The sequence below is a fragment of the Verticillium nonalfalfae genome (genome assembly GCF_003724135.2).
Source record: "Verticillium nonalfalfae strain VnAa140/NRRL 66861 chromosome Unknown scaffold_74, whole genome shotgun sequence".
Classification (NCBI taxonomy): domain Eukaryota; kingdom Fungi; phylum Ascomycota; class Sordariomycetes; order Glomerellales; family Plectosphaerellaceae; genus Verticillium; species Verticillium nonalfalfae.
The window spans coordinates 10,169-34,746 of NW_021167299.1; the positions used below are offsets into that span (position 1 = coordinate 10,169).

The window sequence follows — 24,578 nt, forward strand, 5'->3', positions numbered from 1 at the left end:
CAAGCTGCAGGTGAGCGGGATCGTGAGTGGGCAGATGCAGCGGGTGCTCATGCCGGGTGTGCCTCCGAGAAGGCCTCCTTCGTTGGGCGGCAGGACGTTCGAACCGAGACGGGGAGACAGGACAGAGGGGGGGGGGGGGGGACATCGGTCGGGTCGGCCGGCTGGCCACCTACGTGCATGATCACTGGCCTCGAGGCAGAGAGCGAAGTGGCAGAGGTGGGGAGAGTACGTCCGGCAGGTACCTGGGTAGATTGAATGCGCTGGCGGCGGTCAGGGTGCGTACGCTTGAGTGGACGACAGGTTGGATGGACAAGAGTGGCGACGACGCTAGGGGGCAAGGTGAAGCGTGAGAATGGGTGGGGACTCGAGTCCTCGTCCCCGTCCCCAGCCACCGCCAATTCATCAGAGCCGGGAGGGAGGCCGCTCCCCTCCTCCCCTACCTTAGGGGAGGTACCTAGCGACGGCCTGTCCCGCTCGCTGGACCACCCGACCTCTGTCGCTCTCTTCGTCTTTGTGTCTTTGTGTTGACTGCCAACGACCGAAGGGAGGTATACAATAAGGTATCTGAAGCTGACATACCTACCTACCTTCCTGTTAATCAAGGCAGGTAAAGGTCTATGGTAGGAACCCGTTAGAGAGCACCTGCCAGTACCTAGTCATAAAAAAGGACCTTGGTCGAGAGCTCCTGCCAGTAGTCCATCGAAAGCACAGCAAAGCAGGAAAGTACAGCTGATCTCAAGGCGCACCTAACTGGGGTCCAATGTCGCTTGTGCCTGCTCGTGCAGCAAAGAAGCGCCCACACAGCGAGCCCACACAGCGTGGCCCACCCCCCTAGACTCTGGTGCCGGCCTGAGCAGTCAGAAGGAGTAAGGCACCTACCACCTGCCTTACACCGAGCCAAGTGAGTGAGGTAGAGAGATAGTCGAGGTGCCATTTCTCCAAACAAAACAACACCCTCCCACCGCCACATCGCAAACCACCAAACATCATCACAGAGTGTGATTGATTACCACCCCCCCTTCCCTCTTTCAGCGAGTGTGTCTGTACCCGATAGCGACGCGACATTTTGTTTGCACGATTCCCTCTATTTTGGTCGCATCCACTCGGGAAGAAAGAAGGAACAATACGCGATCAGATCAACACACACCAATGCTCGACAGCTACCCGCCACCGCTGTCACCATGATGCGAGATTCTCGTCGGCGGAGCCCGACCGAGAGCTCCCGGCGACGGAGAAAAGAGCGTCGCAACTCGCGCGACAAGATCGAGCTCGTCTCCGCCCCTAGCGCCAGCGAGAGCGCGACCCGAAGCATGGAGATGCCAGGGCCCATGCCTGGTAGCATGCCAGAGGACCCCGCGCCCCGGGTGACCGAGACATCGCGCGCGCCGCCCGAGACGTCGTCTTCGCGATCCCACCCACAGCTGCCGTCGCAGTCGCAGTCGCAGTCGCAGTACCAGTACAATCGCCAGTATCACGACCAGGCCCAGACACCACAGCCTCAGTACCAGTCTGCCTACCAACAGCCGCTGCCGCAACAGTCTCCGTACCAGCAACAACAACAACAACAACAACAACCACAGACCTACCAGCCTCAGCAGTCGTCGTTCCAGCAATACCCCCAGCAGTACCAGCAGTATCCGCAAAATCAGTATTCTCAACAGCACCAGTCGCCTTCTCAATACCCCGCGCATCCACAAGCGCCTTACTATGGCGAACCCGTGCATTCGTATCCCAATGGACGTGCCCGAAACTCGGACAGCTCCTCCGACACATCGTCCTCGCTGCTCAACGTCTCACGCCGGAGCCCAAAGCACGCCAAGGCAGGCAGCGTCTTCACCACCTTCTTCCGCAGCCCTTCCGAGCAGCGCCACCGCCGTCGCCAGAAGAAGAAGAACACGCGCTTCATGTCCTTCGGCGCCAACTCATCGTCCTCTTCCCTCGACTCGGACCTCGCCTATGGACGTGGATACATCCCTCGCGAGGGCGGCAGCCTGGCGAGCGGCAGCCGTCGCGTGAGCCCTGGCCCCAACGGAAAGGGAAGCCAGTACAGCCAGAGCACTCGTCGAACACCCATCGCCGAGCTGCACCGCCCTCCTCTCTCTGTTCGTGGTGGCAAAGCCGAACAGGCCAAGACAGACGAGGAGATCCTCGCCATCGGCCGCCAGCTCTCTGATATTGCGCGCAAGCAGAACGAGGCTGATCTACGTGCTTCCGGCAAGGTGCGCCCTTCCACGTTGGTCGGCGCCGCCGCCGCTCTGAGTGCTTTCAGTCGTTCGAGGACCAAGGATAGCTCCAAACGGGGCATCGGCAGCTCCCGGCCTGGGCGTGACGACGAGGACTCTGACTGGGAGTCTGCGTCTGACGACGATGACTCCTCGTCAAGCGACGATGCTGACCCTGGACTCGTCTACGGCTCGACCGCCAACCTGCCTAGCTCACTGGGGGCACCAGCCAGTCAAGCAGCGCATGATGGGAACCGGAACCATGCTGTGGACCCCAGCCTTTTTGGACCTTACAACTCCCTCCGGGGCTCAGTGACGCCGATCCCGTTTGCGCAGCCCTCTCATGTCTACAACTCTCCGCGCCACCAGTCCGAGGAGCCAAAGGCCGATACCCCTTCGTCGTCGTCAAGGATCGGCAAGCAGCCCATGCAGCATGTCTATGCTATCCCAACCTCGGATCCGAACAACTTCGATATTGACCGCGGATCGATCATCTCCTCTCGGCACACAGCATCCCAGTCCTCACGCCCCCCTCCCGTGCCGCTGCAGCAGCCCATCCCCGTGGCCCCCGTCTCGTCCAAAGTCTATGCAACCGAGAAGCTCGCGGATGAGGACCGCCGCAGGGAACTCCGCGGCGAACGTAGGCACACCGACGGTGGCAGCCTCGCCGGTGCCGCCGTTGCTGGCGTTGCGGCTGCGGCTATAGGCGCAGCGGTGGCCTCGAGCCGGAAGGACTCTCGCGATGTTCGCGACAGTCGCGACGTCCGAGACCCTCGTGACCCTCGCGATCATCGAGACTCGCGTGACTCTCGCGGCGCCCGCGACTCGCGTGACTCTCGCGGCGCCCGCGACTCGCGCGACTATCGTGATTATCCGCGTGAAGATCGGCACCAGGAGCGTCGCTCAGGCCGGACCGACTACCCGGAAAAGACGGAGCGTGATGATTACGCTCGCGCCGATAAGGACAGCCGTCGCCGTTCCCACCGGGACAGCAATGTCAAGGTAATCGACGAGCGGGACCAGACGTCTTCTCGACGGGAAAAGGACCCTTCGTACGACTCACAGCTCACGAGAAGACACACCGCCCCCGTTGACCAACGTGACAAATCCTATAAGCTGCCGAAAGGAGACGAAATCCGGGTTGAGCTTGATCAAGAGAAAGACCCTCGCCACCAGGACGAGCTTCGTCGAGCTCGGCGTGAAGAGGCTCCGGCTGCCACCAAGGAGGAGCGACGCAGGTCGAGACCTGAGCAACAACCGGTAGAACTGCCCCCAGAGAACCAGCGAACTGCCTTGACCGAAACCCCCGCCTCACGAGCTCCTATTGACCCTTTCCAGTTTCAGGTTGCCGACGATGCCTTCGCGACGCCCAAGCACGCGACACCCACAAGGCCCTTGACACCCCAGGTCTTTACCATTGACCGCGAACCCGATTTTGGCGACTCCAAGCCCCGGAGCGGTCCGTCCGAGGACACGAGGCTGAGCCGAAAGGACTCGTTCGAGATTGAGCAGCGCATGGAGCTCGATCGCAAGGGATCTCGCTCTCGATCCAGGACTCCGGAACCCCGACGCCGCCACGCCTACGAAGAGGAGGAGCATGCCGCTAGGTCCATTTACGAGGAGGCCAAGCATGCGACGGCGCCTGTTGCCGTTGCCGCCTTTGCCTCGGCCATCGCCATCGAGCAGCAGCGCTCTCGCGAGCGACATCGTGACGATTACGACGATGACGGATCGCGCCGGCGGACGGGGGCCGACCGAGATGTCGTTCAGGAGGAGGCTGACCGCTACTACCGCGAATCTGTCATAGCCCGCAAGATTGCCGAAGATGACCTTCGATCGCGCAGCGCATCCCCCCACGACAAGTCTATCGTCGACAAGTGGCAGGAAGACAAAGAGCCAGCTACCAAGGAGATTGCCATCGTCACGCCGCCTGAGATGGACCACCCTCACGACAAGAGTCCTTACGACGCCCCAAACGCCGATGTCCGCATCGACCATGTCATCAAGCCCAATGAGCTTTCACGGTTCCGTGTGCCAGCTGACGAACTGTACGTCGACACAGCAACTGTCTGGAAGTCCCGCGATCCGTCTTGCGAGCGAGATCGCCCCTTGCTCAACCTCGTTCTCCCCACACCTCATGTCACGCCAAGTCCCACCCCGAATCCCGAGACGCAGAGTAGGGCCGCCCCGAGAGAGGCTGATAAGCAGCAAAGTCAGTCTAGTGAGACAAGGTCTACGCCGCCGGACATCATTATCGGACCTCGCGGAGAGATCATCCAGACACCATCTACTCCAAAATCTGTCACCTGGGGTGAGAACGAAACCAAACGCTTCGAGGTTGAGAGCCCTGAGCCGCCTGAGAAAAAAGGGGGCTCCCGCATCAGCACCACCACTGGCTGGGGGGTTGTTGCCGCGGCTGTCGCCGGCAGCGTGGCAGCGAGTTCCGACGGAAAACCCTCGAGGAACGGCGACGACAGAGGCCGCGGCTGGGATGACCCGTCTCGATCACGAACGTACGAGGTCGTCGATGCGCGACCTTCCTGGGATGATGCCGATGCCCCTCCCATCCCTGGACCTAAGCCCCGCAGCCCCAGTCCTAGCGGGCGTAATCCGACTATGCCGGGTGGCTTTGGCGACGATGCGGAATTCACCAGCATCATGGCCGCTGGTCTTCAAGATTCTGGATTTGACCCAAAGATTGTCACTCAGAACCCTGCCTACAGCAGGAGGAGCTGGGATGATACATCCAAGCCGAGGTCCGACGTCGGAACCAAGGGCCAATCCTCTTGGGACGACAAGGACGCTTCCTGGGTCCCTGAGACGAAGAAGACGCGTAGTTCCAGTACCGGTCCGCGACGGGCTCGTGCTTCTGGTGGCTATGGCGACGATGTCGAATTTGCGTCCGTTTTGGCTGCAGGGCTGCAAGACACCGGCTTTGACCCGAACATCGTCATCGACGACCCCACCTACCGCAGGCGCGACAGCCCTCCCGGCTCTAACGAGCCCGGCTTGTATCACAGGCCCTACGCGGAAACCGTGTCTGATCTCGGTGTCGTGGCTGACGCGATCCCCCGCGGCCCGCTCCCTGAATCTGGCATGGTCCTGGGTGAACTCACCGAGACCCCTGTCCAGGAGACCGCTCCAGCTGTTGACGGTTGGGATACTCCCTCGAAGCTGTCGAAGAAAGACAAGAAGAAGCGTGACAAGGCTTCCAAGCGACAGAGCACGGACACCTTTGATGAGCCTCTTCCTGCAGCCGAGCCAGCACCCGCTGATGACCTTTCGCGTGACATCGTTCCCGAATCCATCTCTGAACCTGTCGCAGACCAGGAGGACTTGTCCAAGCTCAGCAAGAAAGAACGGAAGAAGCGCGAGAAGGCTCTGGCTAAGGAAGTTGTCATTGTCCAGGATGACGTCCCCTCAACAGCTCTCGAGACCGACCTGCCGGCCGCCCAGCCTGCCGACGTGGCCGCTGAAGATGAGTGGGCTGCGCCGTCATCGTCATCCAAGAAGAAGAAAAAGAAGGGAAAGAAGTCTACGGATACGCCAGACGAGACGGAGGACCAGCGCGTGGCTGTTCCTGTTGACGCCTTTGAGGACTTGCAATCAACTACGCGCGAGGCCGAGCCCGTGCTCGACGAGTTTGATACACCCAAGAAGTCCAAGAAGAAGTCGAAGCGGGATTCCCTCATATATGACTCGCCTTCCGGGGCCGTCTCTGAGGTCTCTGTCGGTGGCACTCGGACCAAGAAGTACCACAAGCGCGACTCTACGGTCTACGACTCGCCGTCGGGGGCCGTGTCCGAAGTTTCCGTCGGTGGAACACGCAGCAAGCGATCTTCCAGGCAGGACTCGCTCTACGACTCTCCCTCCGCGGCGGTCTCTGAGGTCTCAGTCGGAGGTACCAGGAGCAAGAAGGACAAGCGCAAGAGCGCAGACTATTCTCTCGCGGATGATTATGCGGACGACAAGCCGGGCGACCCGCCGGATCGAGGCGGCCGTTCATTCATAGACGATCGCGACGTCACCTCTGTCGTGTCCGACCCGGCCTCCAAGTACGATCGCCACGAACGGCGATCCAACGGGACCCGGTACGACGATGGCGATGATACAAGGTCGATTGCTTCATTCGCGTCAGCGCCCGACGGCCGTAAACGGAGCAGCAAAGACGGCAAGCGCAAGGAGCCCGAGAAGAAGAGCAGCGGGTTCTTCGGCCTCTTCAACCGCAGCAGCACAGAGGTGAATAAGAAATCTGACAGTCGTAAAGACGAGCAGTCTTTTTTAGATAATGCCGGCACCCTTGGCGCGGGTGTCGGCTTGGCGGGCGCGGCGGCTTATGCCGCGTCCCGCCGGAATGCTGCCGGTGCTTTCTCTTCGGAGGACGTTGAACCCAAAGACCGACCGACCGGGTCTGCATCTAGAGATGTTGACTATGTGGATCCCGAGATTGTTCACCGGACCATCAAGCCTGCCATCGATCCCCAGTACGGCGATCTGCTACCTCTGCCGCCGAGCGAGCCCGGCTCGCCCAGGAAGGATGAGTCAGATGAGGAGCTCCCTGCGCTGCCAGACAGCCGACCGGAGACGCCTCCCGAGGAGCGCAACAAGTTGCGTCAAAAGCCGTCGCACACCCGCAGGAGAAGCGCCGTGGACACGCCCAGCAAGAGCCCCAGCCGCACCGCCATTCCTATTCAGCTGCGACTGGGCCAGCGGTCCAACCCGTCTTCTCCGGCATACCACAAATCATCGCCCGTCGCCTCTCCCATTGCCGCGCCCGTGCCTGAGCCTACTACACCCAGGAGGCCGACTTCGTGGGACAACAGCCGTGAGATTAAGCCACTCTATCTTCTTGAGCATGCGCGCCAGGGCCAGATGGACCCTGAGGTTGACCTACCCGAGCTGCCGCCCAGCGAGGCATCGTCGCGCGAATCACCCTCGCCGTTCGCTCAAACCGATGACGATCTCGCCGCATGGGACGTGTTGTATCCCGAGGAGCATGGCCTGCGACTTGACACTGATATCCCTGAAGCTTTGCTCAAGGACCGCGCAGGATCCCAGGAATCAACCCCCAAAGCTACAAGGCGCGAGCTCGATGCCGACGCCATCTATCCTCTGGCCCTCGATGACGCGCCCCTCCCTTCTTCGCAAGCAAAATCTCTTGACTCGATGGTCTCTCAGGATGATCTCATCGACCTCCCTCCTCTACCCAGTCACCCTAGTGGTCCAGATTCCGAACAGGAACCGGGCCCTGTCGAGCCAATGTCGAAGGACCGGAGCTCGTATCTCCTTCACTCGACGCCCCCGTCTCTCCGCGACATTGCTGAGCGGGACTGGTCGAGGACATCTCCTGACCAGTCACCGAGCCGAGATGCCGCGGTGGACGTTCAGGACGGCGAGAAGAAGAGGAGTTCTGGTCTCTGGGGTGCGGCTGCTGGCGTTGCCGCCGGCGGACTTGCCGCGCTGGGGCTCTTCGGTTCTTCTGACAAGAAGGCCGAAACCCCTGCGACAGAGGACGACAGGAAGGACGAGACGGCCGAAGCCCAGGACGAGTGGGCCTCGACTCCGTCAAAGAAGAAGAAGGGCAAGAAGGGCAAGAAAGCAAAGGAGGAGGTCGCTGAAGATGTGTTCACGCCTGTGCCTGAGGACCTTTCCACTCCAGTCCCGGAGGTCCTTTCTGCTCCTGTTCCTGAGCCGGACATCGTCCCCGCGCAATCTGCCGATGACGTCGGTGAGACTAAGGCCTCGAAGAAATCGAAGAAGAAGGGCAAGAAGAATGCATCCGCGGAACCCGAACCCGAAAGCGCGGCTCCTTTGGAGACCGTAGAGGAGACCCCCCGTGCTGTTCCGGAAGAGCTGCCCAATTCTGAACCTCCTGTGGAAGACGTGGTTGCGATCGACGTGTCGGACGCAATTGCTGAGGCTGCCGCTCCGGCCGCGGAAAATGTCCTCGACGAGCCCAAATCTGCCAAGAAGAAGAAGAAGAAGGGCAAGAAGTCGCAAGCGCTGGACTCTGAGCTCCAAGCACCGACAGAAGTCGTGGATGAGAGCTCTAGAACCATCTTGGACTTGGACGACGCCCCTGCAGCAGAGATCCCCGCCGCTGAGACGATTCCTGCTGAACCTCCTCTTGGAAACGCTGCCGTTGCCGAAGTTGTGCCGGAAGCCGCCATCACTGAAGCCATCATTCCAGTTGGCGAGGAACTTGTCGAAGAGCCAAAATCTTCCAAGAAGAGCAAGAAAAAGTCGAAGAAGGCGCAGACACCAGAACCGGAGCCCACTGTCGAAACCGCAGTGGTTGATGACGCTCCCGAGCCGACCCCAGATGAATCCATCGCTGCTGATCCTCTTGCTGCCAACGTCGTTCCCGACGCGGCCCCTCAGACTGCCGACGACACATTCGAAGAGCCCAAATCCACCAAGAAGGGTAAGAAGAAGGGCAAAAAGGCGCAAATCTTGGAGCCTGAGCCAGAACAGCCCATCGAAGACAACATCAAAGCCGTTTCCGATGAGACCCCACTTGATGGATTTGTTGAGTCCACGGCTCAGCCTGTTCTCGAGATGCAGCCTGAGCCAACTTCTACTGCGGAGATTGCACCTGATACTTCTGCTCCGCCTCCTGAGGACAGCTTCGAGGAGCCCAAACCCACAAAGAAGAGCAAGAAGAAGGGCAAGAAATCACAGTCTTCGTCATGGGATGTTGATGAGCCGCAAGCCGCAGCCGCGGAGGAGATTTCCAAGGCCTTGCCTGACGAGCCCCTCGCCGGAATTGTCGAGACACCCGAGGAGCCAGTCACCCCGGCGCCAGAAGACGCCCCCGAGGAACCGAAGTCTTCCAAGAAGAGCAAGAAGAAAGGCAAGAAGGGCTTATCGCTGGATGCTGACTTGCCTGTCGAGCCGGTGGAGGATATCTCACAAGCCTCTTCCCAAGATGCTGTTGCTGGTGAGCCTTTCACTGACGATGCCTTGACTGAGCCATCTACACCCTTGGCTGGCGATGCCCTCGAAGAGACCAAGTCATCCAAGAAAAGCAAAAAGAAGGACAAGAAAACGCCCACCTGGGATGATGACTGGGCTGCCGACGCAGGGGAACAGAGCACCGTTAAAGCACCTGCGGAGGAGATTTCTGCCGAGGCACCCATTGCCACCGATGTTGTACCCGAAGTTCCTGCCGTTGAGGCTATTGGAGGCGCCCCCGCTCCAGCGAAGCTGTCAAAGAAGGACAAGAAAAAGGCTAAGAAGAACCAAGGTGCAGATCTAGACTGGGCGGAAGCAACAGACGACTCTATTGTCAAAGCCGAGGAACCCGTGGTTGAGGATTCGATCACTGCGGCTGCCTTGCCCGAGGTGTCTGTTGCTGAGCCCATAGAGGAGCCCCCTGAACCTGCGAAGCTGTCCAAGAAGGACAAGAAGAAGGCCAAGAAGAACCAATCTTGGGAATCTGACTGGACAGCGGATACGCCACAGGAGAGCACTGCGACGGCAACCGATGTTGAAGCCCCCGTGGTGCAGATTGAAGGAGAGACCCCCGACCTTGGGCTTGAGACTCCACTTGACAGCACGACCGCATTTGACGAGCCAGACGCTGGCTCGAAGAAGGGCAAGAAGAAGAAGAAGGGGAAGAAGGCAACATCTCTGGATGAAGAGGCCACTTCGGCAGTCCTTACCGAGCCCGTTCCCGAGGCTATCCTCGCGGACGAGCCCGCCAACCAAGACGACAATGTTTCTACCGGCTCAATCACCCCCACGGGCCTCTCCGCATCGTACAAGCAAGACGAGGCGATGCTAGCTTGGGAAGATGCCCTCGACGACCACTCTGCCATCAAATCTCCGCCTCAAGCCGCCCAAGGCCTCGGCAATGAGCTACGACAAGCCGACGATCCTGCCCCCGACGACGCTTCCGACATCTTCTTTGACGCCGAGGACGAAGCGAGAGCGCTGTCCAGAGCTGCGACACCCGCCAACGCCGACTTCAATGCCCAGGCCATGCTGAACGAGACGACACCGGAGGCCAAGCCGCCTGCTCCGGACCCATGGGCCGACGAAACATTTTTTCTACCCCCAAAGAAGAGCAAGATCAAGGGTAAGAAAAAGACGTCCCTCCGCGAGGCCGCCCCCCCAGCCGAGGCCGAGCCGAGTGCTTCCACCGAAGCGCCGCCTGTTGAAGACCCCCCTTTGGCCGCCTTTGGTAGCCAGCCACTGCCAGAGAGCCAGGCTGATGCGGATGCGCTTCAACAGAACCCTCCTTTTACGGATGAGCCCCAACTTGGAGACGTGCCCGTTGCCACGGATGAAACGACCAACGAAGGAGACTGGGGCTCCACGGCGATCACGAAGCAGAGCAAGAAGCAAAAGAAAAAGGGCAAGAAGGGATCTGTTTCGGAGCTGGGCCAGGGCAACAACCAAGACGACGCCTCGCGGGATCTTGCATCTTCTATCACTATGGGCGGGGACGACAGCCCGCTTCCTGTACCTGAGTCACCAGTTGACCATGTTGAATTGACACCTACGGTTTCTACTGCAGACAAGACCAAGAAGAACAAGAAAAAGGCGCGCAAGTCGGTCACGTTTGACCTGGACACGGGCAAGACTTCTGATGCCGTTGGGCCGGTCGTGACAGGCGACCAAGATGGTCAGGACCAGGATATGCTGTCCTCCAGCGGCGGCGGCGGCGGCGGCGACGACAATGTGAGCTCGGGCCCGGCCGTTGGCGGAATTAGTGGCATCGCCGAGGCGACCCTCCCCGAGACTAGTACCGAGTGGTCCGCGGGCGTGGGCGCCGATTCTGGCTCAGCCGATAACGGCGGTGAACATGAGCGGCAGCAGCGCGAGGTTTTGCCCCTGCACGCAATAACAGATGCAACAGGTGCAGCAGATGCAGCGACAGCAACAGCGCCTGAAGCAGCTGCTGCTGATGAGGCCACCTCAGGCGGTGAGGCTGGCGCAGCGGGTAAAGAGCTCAGCTCCACGGACCAGGCCGCAGCCACTGACAGGGCGGCGGACCTGGCGGGAGATCTGGCCCCGTCCCGCCCCTTCGCAGACGACAATTGTCTTCTTCATGCAGATGACGCGCCGCTGTCCGGGGAGGCAAGTGGCCCAACCTCCAATGACGACAAATCAACAGGGGACACGCGAGGCACGGATGCCCAAACGGTGGATCCAGCCCTCACCGACTCGACCCTGGAGGTTGGTGCCCCACAGGAGCTCCCGGGGCCGGTCTTGGCGCTCGACAATACTACTCCCGACGAACCCCAGGTCGTGAGCTCCCATGTTGCTCCCGAGGCAGAAGTCACTTTCGTGACAGAAAATTCAGCTACCCTTCCAGAAGGTGATGACATGGCCGTGCCGACGATTGTGAAGCCCGACGACGAGTGGGCTGAGACGCCGTCCTCCAAGAAGAAGGCCAAGAAGGGCAAGAAGAAGGCGGCTGCTGCTTCTTCCGCCTGGGGCGATGAGTCCGAATCTGCCCAGCAACAACCAGAAGAAGTCAAGAGCATCGACGATTTTTCAGTGTCAACACCTTCACAAGATGAGCCTGTCTCATTACCACAACCCGCAGAGCCTGAGGGCCCGGCACTCGATGACCCTGTCACTGCTCCCACACCAGCAGCTGATGATGATGAGTGGGCTCTGCCAGCGTCCGGGAAGAAGAGCAAAAAGAACAAGAAGAAGAAGGGATCCGCCATAACCTCGGACGAGCCGGTGCCGGAGCCGGAGACACCAACACAAACGACTGAAGAATCGCTTTCGCTCAACCAATCTTCACCACAGGTCGAGCCTCAACCCCCCACAGCGCCAGAACTCGCCGAGCCTCTCGAGAATGTTGAACCTGTCCTTGCGGCTGAGGCTGTCGAGGACGAGTGGGCGGCATCGACGTCTGGGAAGAAGGCGAAGAAGTCCAAGAAGAAGAAGACACTCGCCGTGGAGGAGCCTGAACCCGAGGCTGCAGTTGCACCTGAGCTCGCTCCCCAACCCGAAGCTGAGCGCTCAGTCGAGGATATGCAAACTCTTGCTCCTCAATTGGAACCTTCTTCAGACCTGGTCAAGCGTGCACCTGTGCCAGAGGCTGCTGATGACGAATGGGCGTCGCAGCCTGTCGGGAAGAAGGGCAAGAAAAACAAGAAGAAGAAGGAATCCGCATCTGCTTCTGACGAACCTACCGCTGAGCCTGCTGCTAGCGAAGTGGTTGACGACATCCTCGCCAGCGATTCGGCCGCGCCTGAAAAAACCGTCGACGAGTCTACTGTAGAGGGCCCGTTGCCTGCGACCGAAGCTGTCCCCGTAGCGACTGCGCCAGCCTCTTCTGAGCTAGTAGAGGCTGCCGAGGATGAGTGGGCCTCACAGCCTGCCGGTAAGAAGAGTAAGAAGGACAAGAAGAAGAAGAAGCAGTCTGCCCTTCAGCCTGACGATCCGACGCCAGAGGCTGCCGCCGAGGCGTTCGAGGCTGCTGCAGCCGATCCTCCCGTTGAGACAGAGCCTGTCAAGATTGAAATTCCCATCGAGGCCGAGCCGGCGATTACGCAGGATGCCGAAGTCGCGCCGTCTGTTGATGACTCTGCCTTCGAGACTTCGGGATCTAAGAAGTCGAAGAAAAACAAGAAAAAGCAGAGTCTTCTCGCGGCTACGCCGGACGAAACACCCGCAGTTCCCGAGTCACAACCTGAGTCGCCCACTGCCACTCCCACTGAAACTGCGCAGGAGCCGGCACAGACTGCTGATGGCTGGGGCTTCGAAGCTCCCACAAAAAAGAGCAAGAAGGGCAAAAAGAAGCAAGCCGCAGCTCTCGATGATCTCGACAGCGCTCTACAGGAAGATGTCAAGGTTGCTGACGCCGAACCCCCGGCGCTTGATGATGCTCCTACCCCTGATCCTGCTTCTGACGAAATCCCCTTGGGTGAATCGACGACTCCTCTAGATACCCTCTCACGGGACCTGGACACGAGCGCCCCTTTGACGACCTCTCCGAATGAACCCATTGAGGAGGTCACCGCGCCAATCCCAGAAGAGGAGTTCCCAACGACCACGAAGAAATCCAAGAAGGACAAGAAAAAGAAGAAGGATCTCGTTGAAGAATCTGTACCAGAGCCACCACCTGTGTTGGAGGAGCCGACTGTCATGGATGAAGTTGTGCCAACTCACCCGCCCCCGGAGGATGACTCTTTTTTCGCGAGCACCAGCAAGAAGGACAAGAAGAAGAAGAAGGGCCTTCTGGCTGCTGCTGGTCTAGTGGCTGCGGCCGCCTCTAGTGTTGAAGCCTCCCCGCCTTCCAACGACGATGAAAGCTCCCGCCAAGCGCCCGCCGAGGTACCCGACAACTCCCAAGCAACGACAGATGTGCCACCAGCGGTCGAAGAGGTTTCCACCCCAGTTTTCGATGAAGCGCAGCCGACAGATATCGTGCCCGAATCCTTGGACCAGACCGCTGTTGCTGACGACGAGTTCCCTGTCGTCAGCAAAAAGCCTAAGAAGGACAAGAAGAAGAAAGGCAAGTCCGAGCCAGAGGCTGAGCTCGAACCGAAGGTCCAGGCCGAATCCGAGTCCACTCAGCTCGCCACACTGAGTTGGGCGGATGACATCCCTGCTGAGCCTCCGCAAGAGCCTGAAGCCCAGCCAGAACCTTCTGCGGTTGAGCCGGAGGAGGAGCCTGCTCCTGTTGTTGGCAAGAAGTCTAAGAAGGACAAGAAGAAGAAGGGCAAAGGCAACGCTGGCTCGGAGCCTGCATCTGAGGTCGCGACACCTGTCGAAGACCTCTCACCATCTCTGGAGCTTCCACCTGTGACTGAGGACCCGGCTCCTGCTGAGGCAGCGCCGGTTGTGTTAGCCGACGCGGCGCCTACTGATGAGTGGGCGGAGGAAACGTCTACGAAGAAGAAGTCCAAGAAAGACAAGAAGAAAAAGAAGGGCCTTCTTTCGGATGACCTCGAAACCCCATCTCCAGATTCACTCGCCGCACCAACAGAAACCGTTGCCGAGCCTGCCGTTGATCTTCCTACCGTAACGGATGATCTTGTCACTTCGGAGCCTGCTGTCATCGAGACACCGGCTACAGAGACGCCGGTTGCTGAGACGCCGGTTGCTGAGACGCCTGTAGTTGATGAATGGGAAGAGCAAATTTCCGTGTCCAAGAAGTCAAAGAAGAAGTCAAAGAAGAATAAGCTTCAGGACGATTCAGCTCTGGAATCTGGTGCTGCGACGCCTGTTGAAGAAGTCAGCCAGGATACCAAGGCTCTCGACTTGGCTACTACCGACGACATTCCGCCCGAATCCACCACCGTCGAGATTCAAGAAGAACATACCCTCACCCCCGACAATTCCGCCACCGCCCCCGAAGAGCCCGCCGCAGATGATGAGTGGGGCGCAGCGCCGACAAAGAAGTCGAAGAAGGACAAGAAGAAGAAGCGAGCGAGCCAGATCGAGCCAGAACCCCCCTTCAGCGCCGATCGAGTGGAAGACCAGGAGTTGCAGCAAAGTCCTCAGGTACGGGATAGTAGCCAGGAATCACCTCTCGATACGGCAGGCGCGAGCCCGCCTGTTGATGAGGTTTTGCCTGTACCCGATGTTGCCGTTGAGACGAGCGTTGCTCCTGTTGAGGATGGCGTTGTCGAAACTGCTGCTGCTCCCGGGGCTGCGGACGAATGGGCCGACTTTTCGACCTCCAAGAAGGGCAAGAAAAAGAACAAGAAGGGTAAGGGTGTCATTGAGCCTGAGCCTGAGCTTGAGGTCATTGCCGAGCCCGCTTCCGAGCCTGTTGTCGCGCCAGCTTCTGAGCCACTCGTTGAGACTGTCCCCCAAGTTGCCGATCTCACCGATTCTGCGGTCCCCCCTGTGGATCCTGCTACGCCTGTGGATCCTGCTGTTGAAGCTGTCGTGGAGCCTGTCGATGAGTGGGCTGAGCCGGCAACGTCGAAGAAGAGCAAGAAGAACAAGAAGAAGGGCAAGGCTATTACTGAGCCCGAACCCGAACTTACTCCGGAGACAATTGCCGAGCCCGTCCATGAGCCCGCTGTTGAGCCTACCATCGATCCTGTCACCGCGCCCATCGACCTTATAACTTCTGATGTCCTGCCTGCTCAAGACGCTGCGCCTGTGGCTTCCGAACAACCGGCCATTGAGCCAGTTGACGAGTGGGCGGAGCCCGCGACGACAAAGAAGAACAAGAAGAATAAGAAGAAAGGCAAGGGCGTCGTTGAGGTCGAGCCTGAGCCTGAACCTGTTCTTCAGTCTGTCACCGAGCTTGCACCTGAGCCTGTCGCCGAGCTCATAACTGAGCCTGTCGCCGAGCTCGCAACTGAGCCTGTCACCGAATCTGTGTCTGAACCGGTAGGCACCATTGCTACAGATGCACCTGCTGCTACCGAAGAACCATTGGTGGAGGCTTTTGATGAATGGGCCGAAGCCGCCACGTCAAAGAAGGGCAAAAAGAATAAGAAGAAGGCCAAGGGTGTTGTTGAGACCGAGCCCAAGCTTGAGCCTGAAATCATCCTGGAGCCTGTTCCTGAGGTCCTCTCTAAGCCTACTCCCGAACCCGCCGCCGATTCTCCTGCTGAGCCAGTCGATCTTGTGACCGCCGATGTCCCTGTTCCTTCCGAGGAGCCCATCGCTGAGCCTGCTGATGAATGGGCTGAGCTCACGACAACAAAAAAGGGCAAGAAGAACAAGAAGAAGGGCAAAGGTTTAACCGTTGAGTCCCCTCTGGAGCCCGTTGTCGAGCCTGTGCCCGAAGACGCCGTGGAGCCTGTTACCGCGCCTGTCGTAGAGCCGGAAGCCGTCTCCGAGCCTGCTCCTGAGGTGCAAACGGCTATTGAGACTGAGCTTGTTGCTCCTCTGGATGATGGCTCCCGCAACCTCGATACACTGCCAGCGGAATCGGGCTCACCCGCCGAGGGTCAGTCGTCTGCTGCCGTTGACGGCTGGGCTGATTTCTCTTCTTCCAAGAAAAGCAAGAAGAACAAGAAAAAGACTAAGGCCACGGATGAGCCCGCACCTGCTATTGCGGAGGAGCTGCCCAGAGCGCAAGATGAAATTCGGGAAGCCACTGTGGATGCCGCTGCCGACCCGATCGTGGCGGCCGAACCTACCCCTCTTCTTGAGCAGGAGCCTGTTGTTGATGAGTTCGCCGATCTTGGTTCGAAAAAGAGCAAGAAGAACAAGAAAAAGGCCAAGAGCCTTGTCTCCGTAGAGCCCGAGATAACGGCAGAGCTCCAATCGGAGCCCGCTGACGACGCTGTCGATTCGACTGCCATTGAGCCATCTTCTACCCTTTCAGATCCAGCGACTGTACTTGAGGATATTCCTGTCATTGAGTCGAGCATGCCTCTCGACCAAGATGCGATCGCTGCCGCGGATGAGTGGGCTGACTTTGGCACCAAGAAGAACAAGAAGGGCAAGAAGAGCAAAGGCGTTACTTTTGACGACGCCGAGCTCCCCCCCACGACCGACGTCACTGAGCCCTCTCGCGATATTGGCTCCGCCGAGCCTGGTCTTCCAGTGGATGACAACTTGGCCGAAGCGACAGCCATTCCTGAAGCCGAAGTTGAGCCCGTCACTGAGGCTGAGGTGCCCACAACTACGAATGATGAGTTGGCTGATTCCGGCTCCAAGAACAGCAAGAAGAAGAAGAAGAAGGGCAATTCTGTTGCTTTCGACGAACCAGAGACCACTGTCGAAACCGCTTCCGAGCCTGTCGTCACCCAGGATGAGCTTGTCCTTCCTTCGGAACCTACTCCTATCGAAACCCCGATTTTGCCGCAAGAGGTCGAAGTCTCTACCGAGCAAGCATCCCTTACCGAGCAAGCATCCCTTACCGAGCAAGCATCCCTTACCGAGCAAGCATCTTCCGCACCTGTCGACGAATGGAACGACTTTGGCAGCACCAAAAAGAGCAAGAAAAAGAAGAAGGGCAAGGGCAGTGTTCTTGACGGGCTTGAGCCTGCCACCAGTGCTCCTCTGGAAGCACCTTCGGAAGCTGCCATTGACACTCAAGCCGTTCCTGATTCCGTTGAGTCGACTGTCGCCGAAGACATCACTGCAGAGCTTCTTGCTGTTATTCCTGACGAAACGGAGGCTTCGACGCCCGTGGACGACTGGGCTGCTGGCAGCACTAAGAAAAGTAAGAAGGGCAAGAAGAAGGCCAAGGGTTCTGCTTTCGATGAACCCGAGCCGCTTCTCGAACCTGTTGTTGAAGCAACACCCGACGTCATCGTCGAGGCCCCGGTTGAGGTTGACCCTGTCCCAGCTGCTGAGCCGGAGGTTGCCAACCCCGTTGATGAATGGGCTGAGAGCAGCAACAAGAAAAGCAAGAAGGACAAGAAGAAGAAGCGTCAAAGCGCAGCCTGGGACGATCCCGAACCTAGCACCCCCGCTTCAACTGAGAGCCCTGCTCATCAAGAAGAGCCAGTCGTTGTTGACGCTCCTCGCGACCTCTCCATTGAGGCGGAACACGTCACGGCATCCAGCGATCTGCCTGCTGCTCAAACCAAGGAGGTCCAGGAGGCTATCCCTGCTTCCAGCGAACCTAGTGTCGAAGAAGTCGTCGACAAGACCATCGAGGAGGTTGTGTCTTCACAAGAAACCCCGCAGTCTGTCGAAGAGCCTGCAGAAGACCCCGCAAATGTCTCCTCTGTCAAAAAGTCCAAAAAGGACAAGAAAAAGAAGCGTGATAGCCTCGCTCAGTTTGACGATGCGCCACAGCCCGTCCAAGAAGACGCCGTGCCCACGCCCCAAGAAGAGCCCGTCTTTGATACGGCAATTAGCGAGGACCCAGCCGTCGTACCTGAAGTTGTCGAAGAACCCTTCGCCGACTCGTTCTCCAGCAAGAAGTCAAAGAAGGATAAGAAGAAGGCCAAGAGGCATTCTCTTATGATGGATTCCGAGCCGGCCACCCCCGCCGAAAGCCCTATGGCTATCGAAGAAGCACCAACGACCTATGCTGAGACGCCTATCGTCGAGGAGCAGCAGGCCGATATCGCGGAGACGCCCGCTGCTGCTGAGGCTGAGCCTTCCATTGTTGCTAAAGATGTTAAGCCCATCGATCTTGAACTACCTGCAGTCGTCCCGGGGGCTGTCGAAGACAAAGCGATCGATCAGCCTCTCGAGCCGGTACAGGCTGTCGACGACGACGCTGACTGGGGTGTCTTTACCGTCCCCAGCAAGAAGTCTAAGAAGGGCAAGAAAGGGAAGGCCTCCGCCGATACGTCAGAGCCTGTGTCACGAGCATTGTCACCTTCTCGTGAATTGGACTCTGCCGCCCTTTCTTCTGTGATCGAAGGGCCTGAAGCTGTGCCCGAATTTGTGCCAGAGATCAGTGAGCCTGCATTTGAAGAACCTGCACCACAGCCCGAGCCTGTCATTGATGACGAGTGGGCCTTGCCTACGAAGAAAAAGAAGGGCAAGAAAGCCAAAGCAGCCGCAGTCTTGGATGTGGATAGTCGAGAAACCAGCCTCCCAGTCGAGTCCCCTGCTCTCGATGAAGTACCATCCACTGCACCTGAAGTTGTCGACATCACTGAAGCGACCGAGCAGGCCCCTGTACCAGTTGAGCCAGTTCTTGCCGAGCCATCGGGTGAACCTGAGCCCGTGGCTGAAGATGAGTGGGCTCTGCCTTCATCCAAGAAGAAGAAGAAGGGCAAGAAGGGTCAGGCTGCCGAGACGGACGTTTCTGAGCCGGCCGATGTCACTGCAGTCGATGTGGCTACAATCGAAACTCCGACTGCCACTAGAGAAGCTGACGTGGTTGAACCCATCGCTCCGACTGCCACTACAGAAGCTGACGTGGTTGAGCCCATCGAGCCCAGTTGCGACAGCCCGGCACCTGTTGAAGTCATTCCTGCCGAGCCATCGGGCGAGCCAGAGCCCGTGGTCGAAGACGAGTGGGCTGCCCCTTCATCCAAGAAAAAGAAGAAGGGTAAGAAGGGCAAGACGGCTGCATTTGAAGACGCGGAGCCTACTTCTCGTGCTCTGTCTCCCGTTCAGGACATTGTTATTCCGCCAATGCCTGAGGTTGAGCAGACTGAACCCGCCACCGATGCAATTGTTGACTTGCCCGCGTTGGTGCCCGAGCCTGTCGTCGAGGACGAGTGGGCGCCGACGCCGAAGAAGAAGAAGGGCAAGAAAAACAAAGGCGCTGCCAGCTTTGACAGTCCCCAGCCCACGTCCCGCGCCATGTCGCCTGTGCAAGACATCAGCCTGCCAGCTCCATCCGAGACTGATATACCTGTGAACACCCCGGCGGCCGAACCTGAGCCTATTGTCGAGGCCCCGATGGCTGATGTTGAGCCCATCGGCGAAGATGAATGGACGCCGCCGGCATCCAAGAAGAAGAAGGGGAAGAAGGGAAAGGCTGCGGCAGTTTTCGACGTTTCGGAGCCTGTGTCTCGCGCCGTGTCCCCCACGCATGCTGCGAGCTCCGACGCTTTCGAGAACGCCGAGGCTCGGAACGTGGAAACGATCGCTTCGTCCGAGACTCCTGCACCCATCGACGAGACTCTCGCACACGTCGAATCAGCTCCCACGGAGGACGAATGGGCGCTTCCCGCAACGACCAAGAAGGGCAAGAAGGGCAAGAAGAACAAGGCTGCTGCAATTCTTGCTGAGGCTGAACCTCAACCAGAGCCCATGTCGGCTGCCCCTGCAGATGACGTGCAGGTCGACGATGTCATGGCCGAGCCCACACCCTTTGACTCAGCTCCTGGTCAGCCCGAGCCCGCTGACGACACTTGGGGCGCAACGCCCTCCAAGAAGTCGAAGAAGGACAAGAAGCGCGGCAAGGGCTTGTCAGCGTCCCGTGAGCTGTCGCCTGCCCGCGAGGAGCCCGTTCTCGAACGTACCGAAGAGCCTATTTCTTCACCGCCAGCCACACCCAAGGCAGAAGACACATGGGATGCTCCCACTTCTTCGAAGAAGAACAAGAAAGGCAAGAAGGCTAACAAGCGCATGCCGGTTGGCTTCGAGGAGTCGTCCCCCAGTGACAGCCAAACACCCACTGAAGCGCCTCGACGGAGTCCCTCGTCGTCGTCCTACTGGGGCGAGCTTGGTGCGGCTGCGATTGTTGGCGCCACTGCCACTGCCGCTGTGGCCGCCCTCACTGGCAAAGAAGAAGGCGACCCACGCGACATCGAGCCGGTCGAGAGCTCTCGCGATGTCGGCGATACGTATCTTGAGGGCGGTCTGGATGCAGGCCCGGGACCGGTCGAAGCGGCAGCCGCCGACGACGACGACGATGGCTTTGGTTTCACTTCAGGAATCACTGGCGAAGAGCAGTCGGGCTACTGGAACAACCAGGCAGCAGAAGAGATGTTCGATGTCTGGGAGGAGGCCCAGCCGGAGGCCACTCCTACCAAGAGCCAAGTGACATCGTCTCCGGATGCTGCCAAGGAGGAGACCTTCGGGATCACCATGAGCGAGATCGCCTCTCCTACTGCCAGCAAGGTCGGTACGCCCAAGTCTGCTGTCGGTAAGAAGAAGAAGGGCAAGAGCAAAAAGTCCAAGTACGAAGACAAGAAGCCGGGCGGTGGTGATGATGACCCCTTTGACGACCCCATCTTATGGGAGGGAGCGGATAAGAAGCATGTGAGTGAGATTGCCAGCTTCGAGGTTGAGAAGTTCTGGGGCAGCGGTCCAGAGGCGTCGAAAGATGTGCCTGCCGCGGTGGTAGACGAGGAGACAGTGGAGGACGGTGAGCGTTTACTGGAGACGGATGACAAACCGATGGTGCAGGAAGCTGTACACGCAGCCGTGGTGGAGGACACTATGGAGGGCGTAGCGATTGCCCCGGTACTGGACACGAAGGAGAACGAGCCTGTCAGCATTTCATCACGGGCACTGCAACTCAAGGAGGCGGACGACAATGACTACAATGCCGAGAGCCCTGTGCTCGGCCGCGGCCCCTCACACGACGAGGCACTCGCGACGACGAGATCGGTGGCCAAGGACGAACCCCAGCCTGTGGCATCGGAGCTGGTTCGACAGAGCATCGAGACAGACATTGACGAGGCTGTCGACCGGGGGTTCGAGGCAGAGCAGCGCAGAGACTTCTCAGAAGCCACGCCAACAGACACTTACATGCCGGCTTTCGAGCCGACGACGGACTTCCGACGGTCGGTCTCGCGAGGCCTGCCGCCCGTGCAAGAAGAGACGTACGACGAGGAGGAGACGGGCGAAGAGCGCGGGCGCGGGCGACAGAGCTTCACGGCAGCGACACCAGTAACGCCCGAGGTCAACCGAGACAGCGGCTTCATGAGTGACTCTTCGCACCGGCGCTCTTCACGAAAGACCAAGGTCGTCGTCGAGCAAGACAACCGAGACAGCGGCGTGCATCTACGAGAGGATGAAGACGGTTCACGCGATGTGGCACGCAGCCCCGAGCCCGGCTGGTCGACGCCCAAGAACCGTAGCATTACGGTACCGGAGGAGAGCTCGTCCAGGAGACTCCGACGGTCGCCGCTGTCCAAGGGCGAGCTGCGCGAGCGGGACCATCCCATGACCAAGACACCAGTGCTGCGCGAGCCCAGCCCACGCGACGTCACGCCCGAGCCTTACAAGACGAGGCGCCACAAGTCACCGGAGCGCGGCGTCGGCGGCGACGACAACAAGAGGTCGAGATACCGCGACCTGAGCGCGGGCACGTCGGACGCAGGCGCAACTCTCTCGCGTGCGTCGGCCTTGACGCCGACAGGCACAGCAGTGAGCCGACGAAGCGTCTCTGACCATGTGACGCGCATTCAATCACCGGCGCTGGGACCGGAGAGCAGCATGGTCAGCAGCTCTGTGGGTGGAGGGGCTCTGGCACGACGATCAGCGTCCAACACCAGCCTCTCGCTTTCCACATCGCGTCACAGAACGCACACGCCCGAGCCGCTCACGCTCCGGCCAGACAGTCCAGGCTCTGTCGTCTCTGCCTCAGGCATCTTCAACCGTCAGGCATCAGCCACACCGCCCTTGAGGCGGGTGGACAAGCGTGTGAGTGGAGACCTCCGATCTCTTCGCCAACGCAGCGAGCTCGACCTGGCTGCAGCATCTCCCGGCGGTAGCGCCAGTGGGAGCCCGAGGAGCTCTGGCACCAGCACGAGCCCCGCTGCAGGTGGTGCAGGTGGTGCTGGCGCAGCTGTGCTCGCCGTCGCCGGTGTGGCCGCCGCCGCCGCTGCTGCTGCTGCTGCTGGCGCTGCCTCGAGCTCTTCTTCCTCTCAGCCCAACAACAACAACAACTCCTCCACCGCCAAACCCAAACCTGACCACGACAAGACCAAGTCCAACACCCCCGTGGCCAACGAGGGCCGTGTCCGTTCCAAGGACATGCCTGACGTCTATGTAAGTTTGAGCCTCTCTCTCTTTCTTTCTCTCTCTCTCTTGCTTTCTTTGTTCCCTCCTCCCGCATTCCACTCCTCCCGCATTCCCGCCCGCCGCCCCCCACGGGCCCAAAACCTAAACTAACCTTTGTCTTCTTCTCCCCCCGCACAGGATGGCTTCGGTGAGGGCCGTCTCGGCTCACCTAGATCACCCACGAGACCTCACTCGATGCGACGTCGCCAGAGCATGCAGGTTCTCGAACTCGAATCCCGTCTTGAGCAATTGACCGCCGAAAACCGCATGCTCGCCGAGGCCAACGCCAATGCCGGCCACAACACGACGCGCTCTGCCAACCCAGCTGCCCTCGCGGAACGCGACGCCCAGATCGACCAGCTCAAGCAGTCGCTCGACTTTCTGCAAAAAGAGGTCGCGCGATTGACCGAAGTCAACGATGGCCTCAACAGCGCCAACTCGCAATTGGCGTCTCAGCACAACGAGACGTCGCGCGCTCTCGAGACGTCGCGGACCGCCTACGACAACTACGGCGACTCGCTGCACCAGAAAGATGCCGAGATTGAGCGCCTGCGCGCCGAGCTCGAGGCCGCTAAGGAGCAGGTCCGCGAGATGCAGCGTCAGATCCTCGCCACCAAGGGCGCCACTGGCGGCGACTTCCTGCGCATCCAAGACGTCGACCACTTCGACCACCGCTGTCAGCAGCTCTGCTCCCACGCCCAGCAGTGGGTGCTTCGCTTCTCCAAGTTTTCCGACATGCGCGCCTGCCGCCTGACCAACGAGATCAATGACGAAAAGGTCATTGACCGCCTCGACAATGCCGTCCTCGACGGCTCCGACGTCGACAGGTACCTCGCCGACCGCGTCAAGCGTCGCGACATCTTCATGTCCATGACCATGAACATGATCTGGGAGTTTGTCTTTACCCGCTACCTCTTCGGCATGGACCGCGAGCAGCGCCAGAAGCTCAAGTCGCTCGAGAAGCTCCTCACCGACGTCGGCCCACCCCAGGCCGTCCGCCAGTGGCGCGCCGTCACCCTGACGCTCCTCGCCCGCCGCGCCAGCTTCAAGGAGCAGCGCGACCTCGACACCGAGGCCGTCGTCCAGGCCATCATCCACACCCTCTCCACCGTCCTGCCCCCGCCCTCCAACATGGAGGCCCAGATCCAGTCCCAGCTGCGCCGCGTCATGCGCGAGGCCGTCGATCTCTCCATCGAGATGCGCACCCAACGCGCCGAGTACATGATGCTGCCCCCACTGCAGCCCACCTACGACGAGAATGGCGAGCTCGCCGAGACGGTCACCTTCAACGCCTCTCTCATGAATGAACGCAGCAGCGATGGCTCCGTCTCCAACGAGGACCTCGAGTCCCAATCCGCCGTCGTGCGCGTCGTTCTGTTCCCTCTCGTCGTCAAGAAGGGCGACGACACGGGCGACGGCGATGAGGAAATCGTCGTCTGCCCCGCCCAGGTTCTTGTCGCCCGCAACCACGACAAGCGCCGCTCCCTCTCGGGCAACGCCGGCCGTCTGCTGACGCCCTCAAGCGACGCCGGCGGGGCCGCCCTGTCCTACACGAACCGCAGCGACATCAGCATGCGCACCGACGGCACCTACAACCCGCAGCAGGCTCGCACCCCCGAGGCCGAGTACTTTGCCGGCGGCATCTGATGGATGCCTTGAACGGGATGAGGGAAGAGCCCCCTCTCTTCCCTCACAAAAAAAAACAAACAAAAGGAGAGACGGGAAGAAGATCGTTGAGATGACGATGATTTCTGTATTATGATATCCCGGGTGTCTTTTGGATGAATGCCTTTTTTGCCGCATTTCTTTCACTACTTCGTTTTGGAGTCTTGTTTTTTTGTTTACCAGGGCATGCCTGCCTGGTCACACTATTCTGTGTTTTCCTTTCTCTTCTCGTTTTGAGTGGTGTGTTATCGCTTGGGGTTTAGTTCTCTTTTGGAAGTTGTATCATTGTCGACAAAGATGCGCATGATAGATTTGCGCCTAATGAATCATGACCTGTTCACTCTGGCTGTCGTTCTAGAAATCTGATTTCAGTGATGT

General features: G+C 59.4%; 1 protein-coding gene across 1 annotated transcript; it reads left to right on the plus strand.

The window, feature by feature from the left end:
• Window positions 1-1,181: 1,181 nt before the first annotated feature.
• Window positions 1,182-24,182, plus strand: D7B24_008361 (uncharacterized protein; the record flags this gene model as incomplete). Its single annotated transcript, XM_028642449.1, has 4 exons — window positions 1,182-11,085; window positions 11,149-20,892; window positions 20,950-22,523; window positions 22,674-24,182. The coding sequence occupies 4 exons, from the start codon at window positions 1,182-1,184 to the stop codon at window positions 24,180-24,182; spliced, it is 22,731 nt and encodes a 7,576-aa protein (XP_028493734.1).
• Window positions 24,183-24,578: the final 396 nt, after the last annotated feature.